At 47.7% G+C, this 18,402-nt stretch overlaps 1 protein-coding gene across 8 annotated transcripts; it reads left to right on the top strand.

Moving 5' to 3' along the window:
- Window positions 1-131: 131 nt before the first annotated feature.
- On the top strand, window positions 132-18,024 carry POLM (DNA polymerase mu). 8 transcript variants are annotated; one of them, XM_066639725.1, is made up of 14 exons: window positions 133-212; window positions 1,087-1,157; window positions 1,249-1,299; window positions 2,266-2,551; window positions 3,184-3,370; window positions 3,623-3,721; window positions 5,002-5,172; window positions 5,425-5,496; window positions 7,756-7,876; window positions 8,744-8,876; window positions 12,309-12,411; window positions 13,069-13,359; window positions 16,241-16,324; window positions 17,678-18,024. In XM_066639725.1, the coding sequence occupies exons 4-14, from the start codon at window positions 2,358-2,360 to the stop codon at window positions 17,762-17,764; spliced, it is 1,542 nt and encodes a 513-aa protein (XP_066495822.1). In that variant the 5' UTR covers window positions 133-212; window positions 1,087-1,157; window positions 1,249-1,299; window positions 2,266-2,357; the 3' UTR covers window positions 17,765-18,024. The 8 variants fall into 8 exon arrangements, with proteins under 8 accessions (XP_066495828.1, XP_066495827.1, XP_066495822.1 ...); XM_066639731.1 differs by lacking the exon at window positions 1,249-1,299 and having other exon boundaries at window positions 132-212; window positions 12,309-12,369; XM_066639730.1 differs by lacking the exon at window positions 1,249-1,299 and having other exon boundaries at window positions 132-212; window positions 17,847-18,024.
- The last annotated feature ends 378 nt before the right edge of the window (window positions 18,025-18,402 follow it).

The raw sequence follows: 18,402 nt of genomic DNA, 5'->3' as shown, positions 1-18,402 counted from the left end.
CTCATCACTGGCTCCACCACCAGTGTTCTTCAACTGCTTCTCGCAAAGCCACCAGCGCCGGTCACTTTCAGTCCTGCAAACTGCAGGGAAGAAGGAGGCGGGGTGGAGGAAGGCAGGGGGCGGGGTCTCCTCTCTAAACCCAGCCCCGGGGGGGCGGGAAGGCAGAAGCGAGGGTCTTGCTGCTGCCCTGCAGAACGGAGGCTGCGATTCGGGTAAGAGGCTGCTTTCTTTCTCTTCCCACCAGTGGGAAAGGGAGAGTCCCTGGTGGACTGGGAAGAAAGTCCTGTTGAGATGGGGGTTTACTCCTGAGTAGGGGTTGTAGCCATTCATGCGAGAGGAGCTGCGGCATGTTTGCAGAGAGTTCATTTCACGTGTGTGCTCCTGTTCTGAGCCCTGGACTGGAAAAGAAAGAGGGAGGTAGAGAGAGTGGAAGGGGGCGGCTGCAGCGCCCCTTTGCAATCCAAGGCATAGGGGGAAGTACAGAGGCTGGTGCATCAACAGTATGGGAGGCAGGCTTTAGCATCCTTCTCAGGCACTGGAGTCTTGGGCTGGCTCTGCATTCAAGTCACCGCAGGCATCTGTCATTGAGCAGAAGTGTTTGTTGGCGGGGGGGGGGGATGCTTGCCCCCTCTCCCAGGGTAACCAGATGTCATAAGCACAAAAGAGGGCAAAGGACCCCAAAATGCAGGGCATCCAATCAAACTGTAGGACATGACAAAAATAAATGCTAAGAACACATGTGTATTGAATGTCATGTGGTCGATTTAAACACTATATTACTTATTATTAAAAACTATATTACATGTAATTTAGTACATATAATTAATTTCAAGAAGGCTCTGCGCCGCTCACAGGGAAAAGGAGGACATTAGAGTTCTTTCCCAGGACACAAAGCTAAAAAGAGGACATGTCCTGGAAAAAGAGGATGCCTGGTCACTGCCTTCACCCTGGTTCGGCTTCTGCTTAGCAGAAGAGGAAGTGTGGAAGAAAGGAGAGCTGTAGGCTAGAGGAATAGGCTAGAGAGACTCTACTACTCTTTTCTCCTTCACACATCCTCTTGTGCTATAGTTGCCTCTTCCTTTTCAGATCCCTGGAGGAAGAGCAGGTAGAAGTGAAGAGGAGGCATCACCAACTCACTGTCTGAAGCAGCTGTCTCAGTTAGTCTTACAGATGGCATCGTTTGTTTCACTGTTTCTTACTGTTTGGGAACAAAACTTATTTTCTCTGTTGTTGTTTTTTCCCCCCAAGAGTTATTGCCTGTTTCTCATGGGTGGAGAAGAGGAGGTCCAGAAATGACAGGTGGCTGCATCTGCAAGCTGGTTACAGCTGGAGAAGTTGAAGCTTGAAGCTCTTTCACCCCACTGATTGATAGCTGAGGTTAAATAGGTGTGAGGTTAAGTTGCCATAACTGTTTCCTGTTATATGCACCATCTCTATTTTTAACTACTCATTTGTTACGGTGCAGCACTCAGAAAGAAGTGGCCGCTTAGCCCTGCTGATTTCCATGAAGGGTGCTACTCGAGGCACAAGAACAGTTTTAATTTTACAAAATGGCTCCCCTGCTAGCCTGAGAGAGGGTGGCATCCCCAAGGCTATCCATAGAAGCTTCAGGTCAAGTGGGAATTTAAACCTAAGTTTCTTACAACTAGGGTTGTCAACTGACTGACTTTGCTTGCTCCAATTCCTACATAAAATTGATTACGACTTTGTAAATTCCACATTTACACAGCACCAGAGATGGTAGCTGTGCACAGGAGTTGGCAGTGTGGACCACAGTTCGGACTTTGCGCTTTGCCTTCCTTCCACAAACTGTGCCTCTTCTAGAGGGCCACAATTTGCCCATTGGGGGACCCCCCCATCACCCAGCCACCTCCTCTTCCAGAAGGGTTGGGCCAGCCAAATACAGCCTGCTGTCCCGTGAAGCACCCCCCAGCTGAAAAGCACTGATCCTGCTCACAGAAATCAGCAGGTGAAACTATTTCTACCAGCATCACCTGCTGATATCTGCAGAACAGAACCTGCTGCTGAAGGCACAACTGGAACCACTTTAGTGGTTGGCAATCCAATACCCAAATGCCTTGTCTCTATTGCAGGACCGTGTTGGCTGTTGTAATGGTCTGGTGGTGAAAGAAATGGTCCGATATCCTCCTTTCTGCAATGAAAGGGATGTCAGGATCCCTGTTCCATATTGCAATGCTAGAGTTTCTGGGGATCTCATCACCTCTCAGAAATAGTAATTGATTCCTCTTTATTATATTTTCATAGGTCCTTGCCCTGCCTCACCCATGCCATGCCCAGATCAGGCCCTTTGATTTTATTGGCTTATTTGAAGGGGAAGGCCATGTTTCACTGAGGCTATGATGTCACAGTTTCCTGTAAAGAAAAGGCGACCGTGTCAGAAGGAAGCCCCCCCACCCTTGAACCCGGAGGATCCTGTGCGCTTCCCTGATGTGGTGCTCTGCCTGGTAGAGAAGAGGATGGGTGCGAGTCGCAGAACTTTCCTCACCACCCTGGCACGTCGCAGAGGTTTTTGCGTAGAGGGTGCTGATAGGTGGGTAACAGCTGGGAGACATGGGTGGGTTGTGGGGTGGTCCATCTGGGAGGCAGAGAGGCAGTTAGGGGGTAAGTTAGTAAGGTTAGGGGATGTCCACTGCCTGCCTCCCTTAACCTCTGCTGCTGATTCTGCCTCTTCTGCCATGCAGGAGGGGAATTGAGCAGAACAGGAAATGGAGAGTTTTGAGCTCCACTGTGTCTTGGAAGCTCTCACACTTCCTTTTTGCTCCATTCCCCTCTTTCTTTTGGAATCCCTGGTGCATGGGATGAGGAGGAGGTGGCAACTGGTACTCTGCTGGTTAAAGAGGGGCTACATTTGGTGCATCAAGGTTCTATTTAAGGGGGGCAGAGGCATTTGACTTGCAGATGGTGGGAGACCTTGGGTTGCTGTCAGGCCTCTGAAAGGAGAGTGAGAGGCAGAACCAGGAAACAGGCAAAGTGATCCCAGGACGCTGGATTTCTTTGTTTGTTGGGCAGCCAGCTCTGAGTTGCCTGCAGCCTAAGGACCACCTCCTTGAGCCCTTATCTCTGTGCCAGATTGCATTGGGGACAGGGTTGTGCCAGTAGCAATTCACAGCTTGAGTCTGTCTTGTCCTCCTCTGACCCCTTTTCCTTTTGGTGCTTCCCTAGTGAAAGAGTGACCCACGTGGTATCAGAGGGCAACTCTGGAGATGAAGTGGTGGAATGGATGAAGAGATACAGGAACTGCTGGGCAGAGGCTCCGGGAAGTTGTCCAGCCTTACTAGACCTGGCCTGGTTCACAGAGAGCATTAGTGCTGGACACCCTGTCGAGATTGAACCCAGGCACTGCTTGGGCGTGAGTAGGAGCTGTGCAGGCACTTGGGAAGGGCTTATCCTTCTAAGATGCATGTAGATTGTGGCCTCCTGAGACAATTAATCTCCCTTTACTCGCTTCTTGCACAGTATAAGGGAAAACTCATTGCAAGGTTCAAAAGAAAAGGAGCTTCCCTGAGACTCCTTGCATCAGGGCCATAGCTGTGGTCCCTCCCCTTTGATATGGGGCAAGCTGCAGATTCTGCAAATTTATCATTTGCTCTCTTGTTTTCAGGTAACTGTCAAAGCAGAGAAACCTGAAGACAGATGCCAGGTGGCAGCTTACGCCTGCCAGCGCCGAACTCCGCTTGTCCACCACAACCAGGCACTTGTGGTAATCTGGCTACATTTTTTGGTTCCAGGGTCTGGGGTAGATTGGGCCTGGCTTTGGGGAAGGAGAACAAAGGGGCCAGCATGAGAGGAGCTTGACAGTATTGACCCACCTTCACATCTGAGTGTAAAACCCAGGTGGCTCTGCTCCAATTATCATGGGGTTTGAATTTTCCTGTCCAGTACATTCTTGAGCAGTTTTTGTTGACTGCAATATGCAGAAGACATTGTGCTGCAGTGTCTTCATTATGGCCAGTTCAAGCTTTGATCAAGACACCTGCTACTGTCCTTGGGAGGCTTCTACCTTTGGTATGGGGGGGGGGGAGAGAGAATTGGCTCTTTGAAGGCAACCCCATGTTGGAAATGGGGTTGCCATCTTTTTATGAGCTCTGCTCTTCTGTCTTTTAACAGCATCCTGACATGCAAATGTATGCATGGGGGAAAGAGTATTCCTTGCTATATATAGTGTGCATGTGCGTTTAGCTTTCTGGTAGTCCTCTGAATGAACAAGCTTGCAAGTGCAGGCTTTGTTGTACACTTTGTTGTACACTTTGTTGTAGGGCAGGTGCCTACAAACCCCAAACCTTGGGTCAAATGCAGCCTACAGCGAGCCTCTCTCTGGCTTGTAGCAAACCTCTGGTCCCCTGTGGGCCTCTGGCCCCCTCAACCGAATGCAACTGGGGAGTGTTCTGAGGGCTGGGGAGACCGCGTGCAGCCTCCCCGGCCCACGGAACACCTAAAAACATCACTTCCTGGTTTTTTAAAAAACCTGGAAGTGACATTTCAGCTGTCACTTCCTAAGCTCCTGTAGGACTTAGGAGGCTTTCTGAGGGTCCCTGGCCCTCAGAAGATGCTCTGGGTGTTTCCTCTGATGTGCTGGTTCTGAGGTGTGTATTCCTGTACATCTAAGTAAGCTGCTTATGGGGTGGGGGAATCGAGGCTCATTTGAGTTTGTGCTTTATTTCTGTGGTGTATGTTGATGCTTGGAGAAATCTGGAACTTTGAGCCCATTTATTCATTCATCTAAGTTGTGTCTCTAATGCATTTATTTAAATTTTATATTTAAAATTTATTTATTTTTTCCAGCCCTTGACACCATGGTTAGATATTTGATGTGGCTCCTGACCAAAAAGTTTGGAGATCCCTAGTGTAGGGAATATGTGGATGCATTCAGATGTGACTTCTCATGCACAAGAGATGCAGCAGTCATCTTTAGAGTATTTCTGTCTGCTTTTAAACATAGCTAGTATCCCCAAACTGTCCATATCACCCTTCTTTTGTCAGGGAGCCCTGGAAACCTTGGCCGAGGAGGCACACTTCTGTGGCAGCGAGGGACGTAGGCTGGCATTCTCCAGGGCTGCCTCTGTCCTCAAGTCCCTACCCTGGGCTGTCAGGAGAATTCAAGAGTTGAGCTGTGTACCCTGCATTGGTGAGCACTCCAAGAAAATCATCCAGGTAAGAAGCCCGTTGAGGGTGGCTTTCCTTTCTCAGCATCTCTGGCCTCTTCGTCTTTTGGGCATGCGTGGAGGAGAGTTGCTTGTTAATACTCTGCTTGTCACACACCCTCAGTTAAAGCCCCAAAAGCAGAACCAGAAAAACCCCACATGCACATTGATACAGTAGTCCCAATACTGAAAAATTAATCCTCTCTAACTTAAGGAGTCTCACCCCTTCCTCACCACGTGTATTGTTTGTGTCTCTGAATAGGAGGTGTTGGAAGATGGAACTTCTTCAGAGGTGGAGAGAGTCAGGCTCTCTGAGAGATACCAGATTATGAAGGTGGGTCAGTGCTTGGATGTGCATGTGGCCTGGAGGACACAGCTGGGTTTGGAAAATGCCTGCTGGAATTCGAGACAAGTATGTCCTGTTGAAATTCTGGACTGGGCCTGTAAATATGCCCATGGGAGTGTAGGGAAAAGTCTGGAATGGAGTCCTGGATGTCAGGTTTGAACTTTCAGAGATGGATATACTGCTGGACAGAACACACCATGATGTGGGCGTACGCCCCCCCATTCCCTTACCTAACCATTGTGAGCACTGTTGATACTGTGTGTATTAATATTTTTTATAAAACTTATATATTTTTGTACATGACTTTGTGGTGAGGAGAAATGGGTGTGTGTGTGTGTGTATCTCAGCACTCTTAAGCCCTCTTCCTTTGGCATGAAACTGACAGGACCAGAAGCAGCTAGGTATCTGATCTAGTCAATTTTGCCCCACCCTTGCCCTGGATGAAAAGTGAGGAGGTGGCAAGATCACAGCCAGCCATGCTATTTGTTAGGGCAAAGGGATCTACTTTGGGTGAAGGGAATTCCTTTAAAAGTCAGCAAACTGTTTCCATAAAAATCAGTAGAAATTCACGGGCACCTACTGAATCAGACCAACACTATTGGTGTATTTTTGAAACTGTGTTCTTAAGGATCCTTGGAGCCCTTCCGTTTCTTTCCCAGAGTTCCTCTAATGAGAATACTGATAATGGCAGATGAGCTTCTCTAGAAGTTGGTTTGCCCACCATGGCCAACCTTCCTACCCAATGCCCAGTAAGAAAGTTGGGTGTGTCCTAGGACCTGATTTCAGTTCATGTGGGGTAACAGTGGGACCATCATCTCTGGCCAGTGTGCCATGATAATTGAAAGGATGCCCTCAAGGGTGCCCCAGGATTGATTGTTCCCCTTTCCCCAGGATCTCTTCTATTTTGGAGAGGCTTTAGCAATAAGGTAGAACAGTGGTTACCAAATGTTTTAGCACCAGGACCCACTTTTTAAGACTATGCTCTATCTGGACCCACCAAGGTTTACCAGACTTTTTTTTTTTCTAGAAAGAAATTATTTTTATACGTAATAACCAGAAAGAAGAAACCACAAACATTTATCTTCCTATGCTTGCAAACTACAGGAGCTCACTTCCTTGCAGGGCAGTTAACAAAATAATATAAGAAGAACCCCACTGGATCAGGCCAAAGGCCCACCTAGTCCACCTTCCTGTATCTCACAGTGGCCCACCAAATGCCCCAGGGAGCACACAAGACAACAGACATAACCTGTGTCCCTGTGCCCTCCCCTGCATCTGGCAATCAGAGGCAGCCTGCCTCTAAAACCAAGAGCTTGCATGACTTGTAACCAGCAATGAACCTTTCCACCAGAAATTTGTCCAATCCCCTCTTAAAGGCATCCAGGCAAGATGCCATAACTACTTCTTGTGACAAAAAGTTCCACAAACTAATGACACGCTGGGTAAAGAAATATTTTCTTCTGTCTGTTCTAACTCTCCCAACACTCAACTTTCGCAGATGTCCCCTGGTTCTGGTGTTATGTGAGAGTGTAAAGAGCATCTCTCTATTCACTCTGTCCATCCCCTGCATGATTTTGTATGTCTCAATCATGTCCCCCCTCAGGCGTCTCTTTTCTAGACTGAAGAAGCCTAAACGCTGTAGCCTTTCCTCATAGGGAAGATGCCCCAGCCCAGTAATCATTTTGGTTGCTCTCTTTTGCATCTTTTCCATCTCCTCTATATCCTTTTTGAGATGTGGCGACTAGAACTGGACGCAATACTCCAGGTGTGGCCTTAATATCGATTTGTACAACGGCATTACAATATTAGCTGTCTTATTCTCAATGCCTTTCCTAATGATCCCAAGCATGGAATTAGCCCTCTTCACTGCTGCTGCACATTGGGTCAACACTTTCATCAAGTTGTCCACAAGGACCCCAAGATCTCTCTCCTGATCTGTCTCAGACAGCTCAGAACCCATTAGCCTATAAGTAAAGTTTTGATTCTTTGCCCCGATGTGCATGACTTTACACTTACTTACACTGAAACACAGTTAGCAGCTACAGTATCTGATTTTTGAATAGCTTCAGGGCTTGAGGGAATTACTTATCTGATCACCCTTTGGCGACCCACCAAAAATCAAGTTGTGACCCACCAGTGGGTCCCTGACTCAGTTTGGGAACCACAGAGGTAGAACATTTGACAACCATAGTGCTGTAGGAACTGTGAATGGAACAGTAATGATATTCCCTTGTTTCTACTCCTCAGCTTTTCATAAAGATCTTTGGGGTTGGGGTGCAGACTGCAAGCCAGTGGTATCAGGAAGGGCTAAGGACACTTTCTGACCTAGAGACGCATCACGCACAGCTAAGAAAAGCGCAGCAAGCTGGTAAGAAGGCACAGGAAGGCCTGGGGTTATGGTTTATGGGGTAGAACACCTGCTTTTTGCATTCAGAGGGCCCTGGGCTCAGACCTTAGCACTTCCAGGTGAGGCTAGGGAAGACCATAGCCTGAAACCCTGGAAAGCTTCTTCCTGTCTTGGATAACTGTACCATTAGCCTGGCTCAGCAGGAAGTGTCTTTGAACAATATAGGGTAGAGATGAGTCTTTGTGTTAAAAATATTTAACTTGGACAGATAGTGTGATCAGGGTTATAGTAACAACTTCTAGAAGGCTAGCCATTCTAGTCTGTTGGGTCAAAAGCTAGCAGAGGTGGCCTTCAGGGTACCTGAAGGCTCTTGGTGGCTTTTCAGGGCTACTGCAACATCCTGAAGGGGTGAGGCGAGTTGAGTGCCTTGGGGTGACTTTGAGCACCGTTAAGGACCAAGTAAGACAGGAAATTAACCCTATGGAGCCAAGTCTACTTGGAAACCTCCCTTTCATTTCAGTAGGAACTTTGCTCTGCACAAGCTTATCATAGCTTGTGGCTAGTAGCAGAGATCTGCCTACTGCTATGCCCTCCCTCTCCCTCCAGTGGCTCCAGAAAACTACCTGAGAGAGCCATTTTGTTTTGCATTTTGGTTAGGTTGTTCCTAGCTACACACTGCATCCTCCAAAGCTTCGTGGGGTGTTGCAAAGGTGTGTCTTTAGTGGCTGCCATAGGTCCTTGGAGCCGATTGGCCAAATATGGAGCAGCTCTTGCCACCAGGATGGGGGCAGGAATGGCAATGGCAAACTTGACTTCTTCACACTCTCTAGCTTTTTAGGTCTGGAGTATTGATTCCTAGTGATGTTCTTCCACCACTTCTCCATTCAGGACTCCTGCATTATGAGGACCTCAATATCCCTGTGGAGCTCTCCGAAGCTGAGGCCATTGGCCAAGTGGTGCGAAAGGCTGTGGAGCAGCTCTTGCCTGGAGCGTCCGTGACTCTGACTGGTGGGTTTAGGAGGTGAGTTCTTTTGGAGACTGGACTCCTGGCTGGTGTGCTGGGAAGCCTGCCCCCAGAAGGCACTGTCTTTCCCTTGCTCCTCCAGAAAGTGATAGAGCTTCCGTTTCATACACAAGTTTCCAGGCTGGGAAAGACCCTGGTTTGAAATGGTGGAGGAGCTGCTGTCAGTCAGTGTTGCCCCTGGTCAGCAGCCACAGCAGAGGTCTCTGCAGAGGTCTGCCACAGCTGGGCAGAAGCTAAGAGTCAGTCAGGAAGCTGCTGTAGTGATGCCCCCCTTTCAGGTGGCACCCAGGGCAAAAGTCCTCACCTGCCACACCCTAGATACTCCTCTGGTGTTGACATAACTGAAATAGATGAATCAAAACTGACTCAGTAACAGGGCAGCATCATATGTAAGAACATAAGAACAGCCCCACTGGATCAGGCCATAGGCCCATCTAGTCCAGCTTCCTGTATCTCACAGCGGCCCACCAAATGCCCCAGGGAGCACACCAGATAACAAGAGACCTCATCCTGGTGCCCTCCTTTGCATCTGGCATTATGACATAACCCATTTCTAAAATCAGGAGGTTGCGCATACACATCATGGCTTGTACCCCGTAATGGATTTTTCCTCCAGAAACTTGTCCAATTCCCTTTTAAAGGCATCTAGAGCTGATCCGCTGTCTGCACAGAGGTACATTCCACTGGGTTCAGTGGGGCTTTGCTCCCAGGAAAGTGTTCGTCATATACTCAGCCAGACACACACAGGCTGTTCTCTAAAACACACTCAGCCACGCAGCTCCTGTTCTGTGAAGAGGACTCCTGATGAAGGCAGCAAGGGGTTTGTGACCACTGTAGTAAAACAAAACGATCTGCATTCCTCTGGGTAAGGGCATAGAGTGCTGCACTGCATCCGGATTTACCCAGCAGGTAGATTTGGGCTCCAAGTCCAGGCGGGAGCCCAGGTCTACCTGCCTAACAAGCCTCGGCCACAGAGGCTAGAAGCTCAATTGGGAGCCTGGGAGATCTGGGCTCTGAAGGGAGTGCTCCTGGTGGGTGCTGTGAGTGGTGAACAGTGGTTGGAGGCATCTGCTGGCAATGGCAGCTTTGCACAGGGGTTGAAGGGAGGTGGGGGGAGGTGAAGAATGGTGAGGAGAGTGAGCAGGGAGGAGTGTGAAGCAGGACCACAGGGCAGGAGGTGCTTCAGGTGGGCTGCCAGCATCAGCATCAGTGAGAGAGGGGGCTCCCCGCTGGGCATAACATAAGAACATAAGAACAGCCCCACTGGATCAGGCCATCAGCCCATCTAGTTCAGCTTCCTGTATCTCACAGCGGCCCACCAAATGCCCCAGGGAGCACACCAGATAACAAGAGACCTGCATCCTGGTGCCCTCTCTTGCATCTGACATGGCCCATTTCTAGAATCAGGAGGTTGCACATACACATCATGGCTTGTAACCCATAATGGATTTTTCCTCCAGAAACTTGTCCAATCCCCTTTTAAAGGCATCCAGGCCAGATGCCATCACCACATCCTGTGGCAAGTAGTTCCACAGACCAACCACACGCTGAGTAAAGAAATATTTTCTTTTGTCTGTTCTAACTCTCCCAACACTCAATTTGAGTGGATGTCCCCTGGTTCTGGTATTATGTGAGAGTGTAAAGAGCATCTCCCTATCCTCTCTGTCCATCCCCTGCATAATTTTGTATGTCTCAATCATGTCCCCCCTCAGGCGTCTCTTTTCTAGGCTGAAGAGGCCCAAACGCCGTAGCCTTTCCTCATAAGGAAGATGCCCCAGCCCCGTAATCATCTTAGTCGCTCTCTTTTGCACCTTTTCCATTTCCACTATGTCTTTTTTGAGATGCGGCGACCAGAACTGGACACAATACTCCAGGTGTGGCCTTACCATAGATTTGTACAACGGCATTATAATATTAGCTGTTTTGTTCTCAATACCCTTCCTAATGATCCCAAGCATAGAATTGGCCTTCTTCACTGCCGCTGCACATTGGGTCGACACTTTCATCGACCTGTCCACCACCACCCCAAGATCTCTCTCCCGATCTGTCACAGACAGCTCAGAACCCATCAGCCTATATCTAAAGTTTTGATTTTTTGCCCCAATGTGCATGACTTTACACTTACTGACATTGAAGCGCATCTGCCATTTTGCTGCCCATTCTGCCAGTCTGGAGAGATCTTTCTGGAGCTCCTCACAATCACTTCTGGTCTTCACCACTCGGAAAAGTTTGGTGTCGTCTGCAAACTTAGCCACCTCACTGCTCAACCCTGTCTCCAGGTCATTTATGAAGAGGTTGAAAAGCACCAGTCCCAGGACAGATCCTTGGGGCACACTGCTTTTCACCTCTTTCCATTGTGAAAATTGCCCATTGACACCCACTCTCTGCTTCCTGGCCTCCAACCAGTTCTCAATCCACGAGAGGACCTGTCCTCTAATTCCCTGACTGTGGAGTTTTTTCAATAGCCTTTGGTAAGGGACCGTGTTGAATGCCTTCTGAAAGTCCAGATAGATAATGTCCACGGGTTCTCCCACATCCACATGCCTGTTGACCTTTTCAAAGAATTCTATAAGGTTTGTGAGGCAAGGCTTACCCTTACAGAAGCCATGCTGACTCTCCCTCAGCAAGGCCTGTTCATCTATGTGTTTTGAGATCCTATCTTTGATGAGGCATTCCACCATCTTACCCGGTATGGATGTTAGGCTGACCGGCCTATAGTTTCCCGGGTCCCCCCTCTTTCCCTTTTTAAAGATAGGCGTGACATTTGCTATCCTCCAATCTTCGTGGCCGTTTTGAGGGACAAGTTGCATACCTTAGTCAAGAGATCTGCAACTTCATTCTTCAATTCCTTAATAACTCTTGGGTGGATGCCATCAGGGCCCGGTGACTTAAGGATTTGGCCCACTGGAGGTGACTGCAGACAGAATCTTTCAGGGCCTAATAAATCTCCCAGCCAAGGAACCCTGAGAATTGTACTCCCATAAAGGGGTTGGGGATATCTCTGAGTTCATTTTGGGCACCCTCTCAAAGGGACAACTCAAAGTTTTGTTGTGGAATATAAATTTCATTTTCATGCATGTCCTGCTCTGTCTTCCTTCCTTGTACTCCAGCAAGTTGATGCAGTTTGCAGGAAATTGTAAGACTGCAACGTTTAAATGGTGCAGTGACTTACAGTGGGCTAATGTGCAAACCAGAGGAGATTTGGCTTGAATTGAGCTCTGAACCTGGTACATTCCAGCAACTGGTGCACACGAAGAGATGGATGCCTTAAGCTGGAATAATTGGGGACCACAGACTCATGAATGGGGACTTGAAACAGAACTGCTTTGGACTGTACAAGAGCACCTTGTGGCTCCTGGTTTTGTGTGGGCTGAGGAAGACCTAATCCTTCTGCTTTATCTGTGACTGATGCTACATTTTCCCCAACAGAGGCAAGCAAAGTGGCCATGATGTGGATTTCCTCATCACACATCCTGAGGAAGGCCAAGAGGTGGGACTGTTGAGCAAAGTCATCAGCTGGCTGGATAGTCAGGTAGGAGGTTTAGGTTCAAGCATGAGAGCCAGGAGGAAAGGTGGGGAAGATCCTGGAAAGGAAAAACATTTGCATGCTTTGCAGTAGAGTGTCAAATGTTCTCCCTGTTCCCTTTCCTGATAACCATGCCATCCACGATCTGATCTGCACCGTTCTTCCTCCTCCTGACCCCGTGATTTGAAAAAGAAGCAGGGAACAGAAAAGAATGTGGTGAGCTGGACTTTTCCAGTTCAGATCTCCATCCATCATGCACTCACTAGGAGGCCTTAGGCAAACCCCTGCTAACCTCAGTGTTCCCCATCTGCAGTATGGGGATAATATTTCCCATGCGTTGTAAGAGCAACCTGTAGATAATGCATGTGTAGCACTTCCCACGCAAAAAGTGCTATATGAATTTTACCATTATTAAAATTCTTGAGTGGCAGATGTATGTAGATGTATGAAGAGGTCTCTAGTTGAGTAAGGGCAATGAAGAACCCAGCTGAGATCAACTACCTGGGCAAAACCCACAAGAATTGTGAAGCATTTGACACTTTTAAATGTATGTATGTTTATTGTATGTGACTCTTATGTTAAGCCTAGTATGGCCATCCCTGCTCTATGCTCTTGTGGTTATCCTTGGAGGGTCCATACCTGCTCCCTTCCCTTTCTTCCCAGGGCTTCTTGCTGTACCACAGCAGCCAGAGGAACACCTTCCAGGCCATGGAAGATGAACTGCTCAGCAGCCACGGCAGTGCCGCCACCATGGATCTCTTTGAGCGCTGCTTCTCCATTTTCCGTCTTGACCACCTCCATTGCAGCATCCCAAGAGGTGCTGGGACTCAGGAACCAGGGAGCATGGTGAGGGACTGTGGCGCATCCCTTGCCTGGAAAGCTGTCTGGGTGGACTTTGTGGTGACCCCCTATAGCCAGTTTGCATTTGCTTTGCTTGGCTGGACTGGCTCAAAGGTGAGTCAAAGCATTGCCCTATTTGGGGCTGAAGTTCTGTGTTTGAAATTAGTTCCCAAATACAGTGGTGCCTCGCATAATGAAATTAATCCGTTCCGCGAGTCCTTTCGTTATGCGAGTTTTTCGTTTTGCGAAGCGCGTTTTCCCATAGGAATGCATTGAAATTTAATTAATGCGTTCCTATGGGCAAGAAAAGTCAGAACAAAGTCAAATTTGGTTTACAAAGTGTTTGTTAAGTGCTCTTTAAAGGCATACATACTGTACAGAGGATTTCAAAAACGGGGGGGGGGATGCTGAGTGGGGAGCTTGAAGGCTGTAATCCTGTGCACACTTTCCTGGGAGTAAGCACAATGGGACTTACTTCTGAGGAGACACGCACAGGATTGTGCTCTAAGCTGGGGAGGACAGAGCAGCTGCACTCAATTGCTTGCTTTTGCCGTGATCATGGGGGGAAACGTGAAGGAAATGGGGCAGTGAGAGGGTGAATGAGCAATGGGGGGATGCTGAGTGGGAAGTTTGAAGGCTGTAATCCTGTGCACACTTTCCTGGGAGCAAGCACAATGGGACTTACTTACATAAAGATCCTCCCCTTACTAGGGTGGACGGGATCATAAAGTGACATGAAGATCCGCCCCTTACTAGGGTGAATGGGATCATAAACTGGCATGAAGATCCCCCCTTAAGTCAAACCAAAACAAAACAAAAAAAAAATTCATCTTGCGAAGCACGGGTCATAAGAATTCGTTGTGCGAGTTACCAAACTTCGCAAAACGCTTTCGTTCTGCGAGTTTTTCAGTGCTCGGGGCATTTGTTATGCGAGGTACCACTGTACTGATGTTCAGATCATCAGATCTTCCCTTTCAAACATGGGTGAAAGGTCACAGCTCAGTAGAAAGCAACCTGTTCTGTGATCTATTGATTAGAAATAAAATACAAGATAACTGCCCTACCTCTCTCCCTCTAGTGCAGCCATTTTCAACCACTGTGCCATGGCAAATTGGTGTGCCGTGAGTGGTCCACAGGTGTGCCACAGGAATTTGGGGAAAGGTCATTTATTACTAGGGCCAATGGGGGATGTGAGCCCCTATTGGCAGCATAGTGTGTCTTGTCAATGGTCCAAACCTGATGGTGTGCCTTGACCATTTTAATGCCTTGTCAGTGTGCCATGAGATGGAAAAGGTTGAAAAGTGCTGTTCTAGTGTGCGTAAGGGTGGAAAGGGGCACTAGAGAAACTGTCCTAAGGGCAGTGCCTTTTGTAATACCAGCAATCATTACAGCAATTTCCACCTAAGATGCAGTCCTAGACTAGTTTCCTGTGTTCAGTGGAGCTTACTCCCAGGAAAGTGTATATAGTATTGCAGCCCTTATTCCATTCCTAGCAGCCAGTTCTCTGCATCTTGTGGCCTGAAGAAGGAAGAATCTCGTGTGTGTTCACGTATACAGTGGCCCTCAGTATCCGTAGGCAATTCATTCCAGGATCTCTGTTCTCCACCCCACCCCACCCCCCCTTGGATACTGGTTTTGACCATAATCGGATCCATGGGGAGGACATCACAGGATATCCCAGTCATGTCTGGGAGGTCCTGTGAGGTCTGAAATCCGGATACTGTGGATACTGAAATCCGCAGGTGCTGAACTAACAAATAAGGAGGGCCCAGTGTATTTCTCACCATTTTTTGGCAAGCATATTGCTAACACAGCCACAGCATAGGAATGCCAGGGCTATCCCACGACCTGCTGGCTCCTGAGCTGATGTGTTAAATGCTGTCCCCACCCCAATACATTGCGATGCATCCATTTCTCCTCTCTTGATTGGTAAAGGAAAAGAGCGATGGAGTGGAAGAGAGGAAGAAGCTTCTGCTCCATCTCCCTCTTCCTTTACCTGTTCAGGGAATGAGAGGATGCACAGTGGAGAGAAATGGGTGGATGGAGGTGGGCCTCTCCCACCAGTCTGCTGTCTGTGGCAGCATTTTAACCCATTTTTTGCCTGCCTCACGAGTGTACATATTTGGTCCCCGTTGCATAAATGCAATGTTAGACAGAAATGGCTTGATTTTTTTTTTCCAGTATTTTAGGGCACAATCCTAACCCCTTCTGTCAGTGCTTTCCAGCACTGACATAGCAGTGCCAATGGGACGTGTGCTGTATCCTGCAGTTGGGTGTCACTCACGGAGGCCTCCTCAAAGTAAGGGAGTGTTTGTTCCCTTACCTCAGAGCTGCATTTGTTACCAAAAGGGCTGTTTTGTTTAGGGGAATTAGTACACTACCCTTACTGGAACCTCAGGATCGCAGGCTGGATAACAAGATGGCATAATGCAGAAAAATTCCCTTTTGCTTAAAGAGCAGACTGGGAGAAAGATAACTTTTAATAAAAGATTATAGCTTTATTACAGAAGCACAAAGGTAAACATAACGCACATGGAGAAATGATAGCTATATGTTCCTTGGTCCTAGTACTTGAATCTAGTGTAGCTAGCTTTCATGGTAGTTGCATGTAAAAAATATTTGGTGCATCTGAGGAAATTAGAAAAAGGGAAATGATGCAGGGAAGGATTTTAGGGGTCCCTGGTCTGCCAAACCCAGTTGCTGACTAAAGATGGAGAGAGAAGGGGGAAAGAGTTCCATATGCGAGATAGTTACCTGTCTTGTAGAGCAGTTGGATGGAGGGGGGAGAGTCCTGTGAAGGACCCTCTGACACAACACAGCACTGACATCAGGGGTTAGGAGTGCACCCTTAATCTGTCTGGGAGCTTCTCCTTGGAACTGATTGTTTTTGTCCCTGCTGTCTTTTTTTCCTTCTGATATAAACCAAACCCCTGCAGACACAGAGGGCCCACTGTACTATGTCTATAACCCAATTCCCTTCCTCTTTGCCTCTCAGAATTTTGAACGGGATCTGCGACGCTTCTCCAAGCTGGAAAAGAAGATGAAGCTCAGCAGCCATGCTTTGTATCACATGGAACAGGTACGTGACCTCCAGGGAGGGGCACGGAGCCAGCATCTCTGCATCCAAAAGGCTGTGATGTTGATCCCAAAGCACATTTCTAGCCGTCTTCAGCAAGGGTTGAATCTGCTGCTCTAGGGCTCTGTGTGTCCTCGCAGCCCAATCTGTAAGCCTTTGTAGGCTCCATGCCCATTTAATTTTTTCACTCTGTGTTGTACCTCCCTTATTTGGGGTGCTTCCTGTCCGATTGTTAAGGTGCCAGGCCAGGAATGCAAGTTTCCCATGTAGATTTTCCCTACTCCTCACTTGGACTAGCTGCTCTGCCACCCTCTGCAGAAAGATGTCCAATTTCTTCTCTTTGGAAAATTGGAGGAGTTTGATCAGGGAATTGAGCTATTTAAAAAATTGGGTTCTGTTCCGGTTCACTGGTATTTTAACTCTCTGATTTGCACAGTAATGTTCTTGCACAGTGGTTTGATAACACACTCAGACACCATGAATAGAACTAGATACATTTCAGGAGAATATCAAATTCTCTGTTGCTTGCAAAATAACAAATATTTGCTAAGAACACCACTGGGCAGCACCTGGGAGAGCCGGAAAGAAGAGGCTGCCAGGGACATCCAGTGTTGCCCTTGTGAGTTCACCATAGCGCCCTCAAGTGCCGTGGCACACAGTTTGGAAACCACTGGTATTGGGGATGAAATTTGATACTTTTTCGTTTTGAAAAGAACAAGTTTCTAGTCCTTGGAGTGGTCAGAATAGCCTGGGATGCATGTAGCCAACTCCTGTTACATTGGAGGCAAGAATAGGTGGTGGAAGGGAACTTGAGATGTTGGAGTGTAAGGCAGCAGTGCCTTTGTCCCTCCTTGCAACTAGCAGAAATGGAAGGTTGTATCCTAAGCAAGTTGCAGCCCAAACCTATGCTTGTCAATGCAGAAGTGAGTCCTGTTGAGTTCAATGGGAATGGGGCACAATCCTAACCAGGTCTACTCAGAAGTAAGTTCTATTTTGTTTAATGGGGCTTACTCTCAGGAAAGTGTGGTTAGGATTGCAGCCTTACTCCCAGACAAGGACTTATAGGATGAATTCAGCCTTTTTTCCTGACTAGACTCCAATAAAATGAATGGGACACACTAAGTTTTAAATCCTATTCATTTCAATGGAGCTTAGTCATGATTTAACTAGGATACAACCCATCATAAAGCAAGAGGCATCCTGCAAGCCTGGCTTATACTTCTACAGGCTGCACAATTTTGGCAACTTTGAGACTCTGGTTTTTAAGCAAGGAGCAAGCAGAATCCTGTCCCAAGGAGAGAGGCAGGGCCTGAGGAAAACTAACCGGTTTCCTGATGTGGATTTAACCCTCTTCAGAAACTATATTTGTCTGCTGCCTCAGAGGAAGAAATCTTTCAGCATCTAGGGCTGGAGTACATCCCCCCAAAAGAACGAAATGCCTGACCCCCATCTTGCAAGGAAGCTTCTTGGCCCTGCTGAACATTCTCCCTCATCCACAGAACGGTTACACTCTTTCTCCACATAGGCACCCTTTCATAACTTCCTGGAATTGCTTGTTCCTGTGAGCGCATAAAGAGACTATTCTTTTATTCTACTGATTCAGAAATAGATGCACTGAAAAGGAGACACTGGGACTTTGGACTTCTCTGAATATTGTAACCTATTCCTGGATGATGCTGAAGGAAATAAACAAGCACTTTTTCTATCTTTGTCTGCATTTTTTCCCCTCCCACTACAAGGAAATCTCATATCAGCTAGTCTTGTTTTCTTATAGGGAACTGTCTATGGGAACACTGGGGAATCCGGGCTAAAGGTAAGGGGTAAATTCTGACATGGTAGAAAAGCCCAATATTCAAACACAGATTTAAAAGTTCTCTGGTAGCTTGTGGCTGATGGTGTGGAAAACGACGGGCGCTCGGAATTCAGGTTGTCAGCTGTTTTTAGTTATTACATTTCTATACTGCCCTTCCTCCAAGGAGCTCAGCATGGTGTACATGTTCCTTCCCTCCTTTTGTGCTCACAACAACCCTGTGAGGTAGGTGAGGCTGAGAGAGTGAGTGAGTGAGGCCTAAGGTCACCCA

This window comes from Tiliqua scincoides, chromosome 11 (genome assembly GCF_035046505.1).
Source record: "Tiliqua scincoides isolate rTilSci1 chromosome 11, rTilSci1.hap2, whole genome shotgun sequence".
Taxonomy (NCBI): Eukaryota; Metazoa; Chordata; class Lepidosauria; order Squamata; family Scincidae; genus Tiliqua; species Tiliqua scincoides.
The sequence above is the reverse complement of the archived record's forward strand: the minus strand, read 5'-3'. Positions and strand labels throughout refer to the sequence as shown.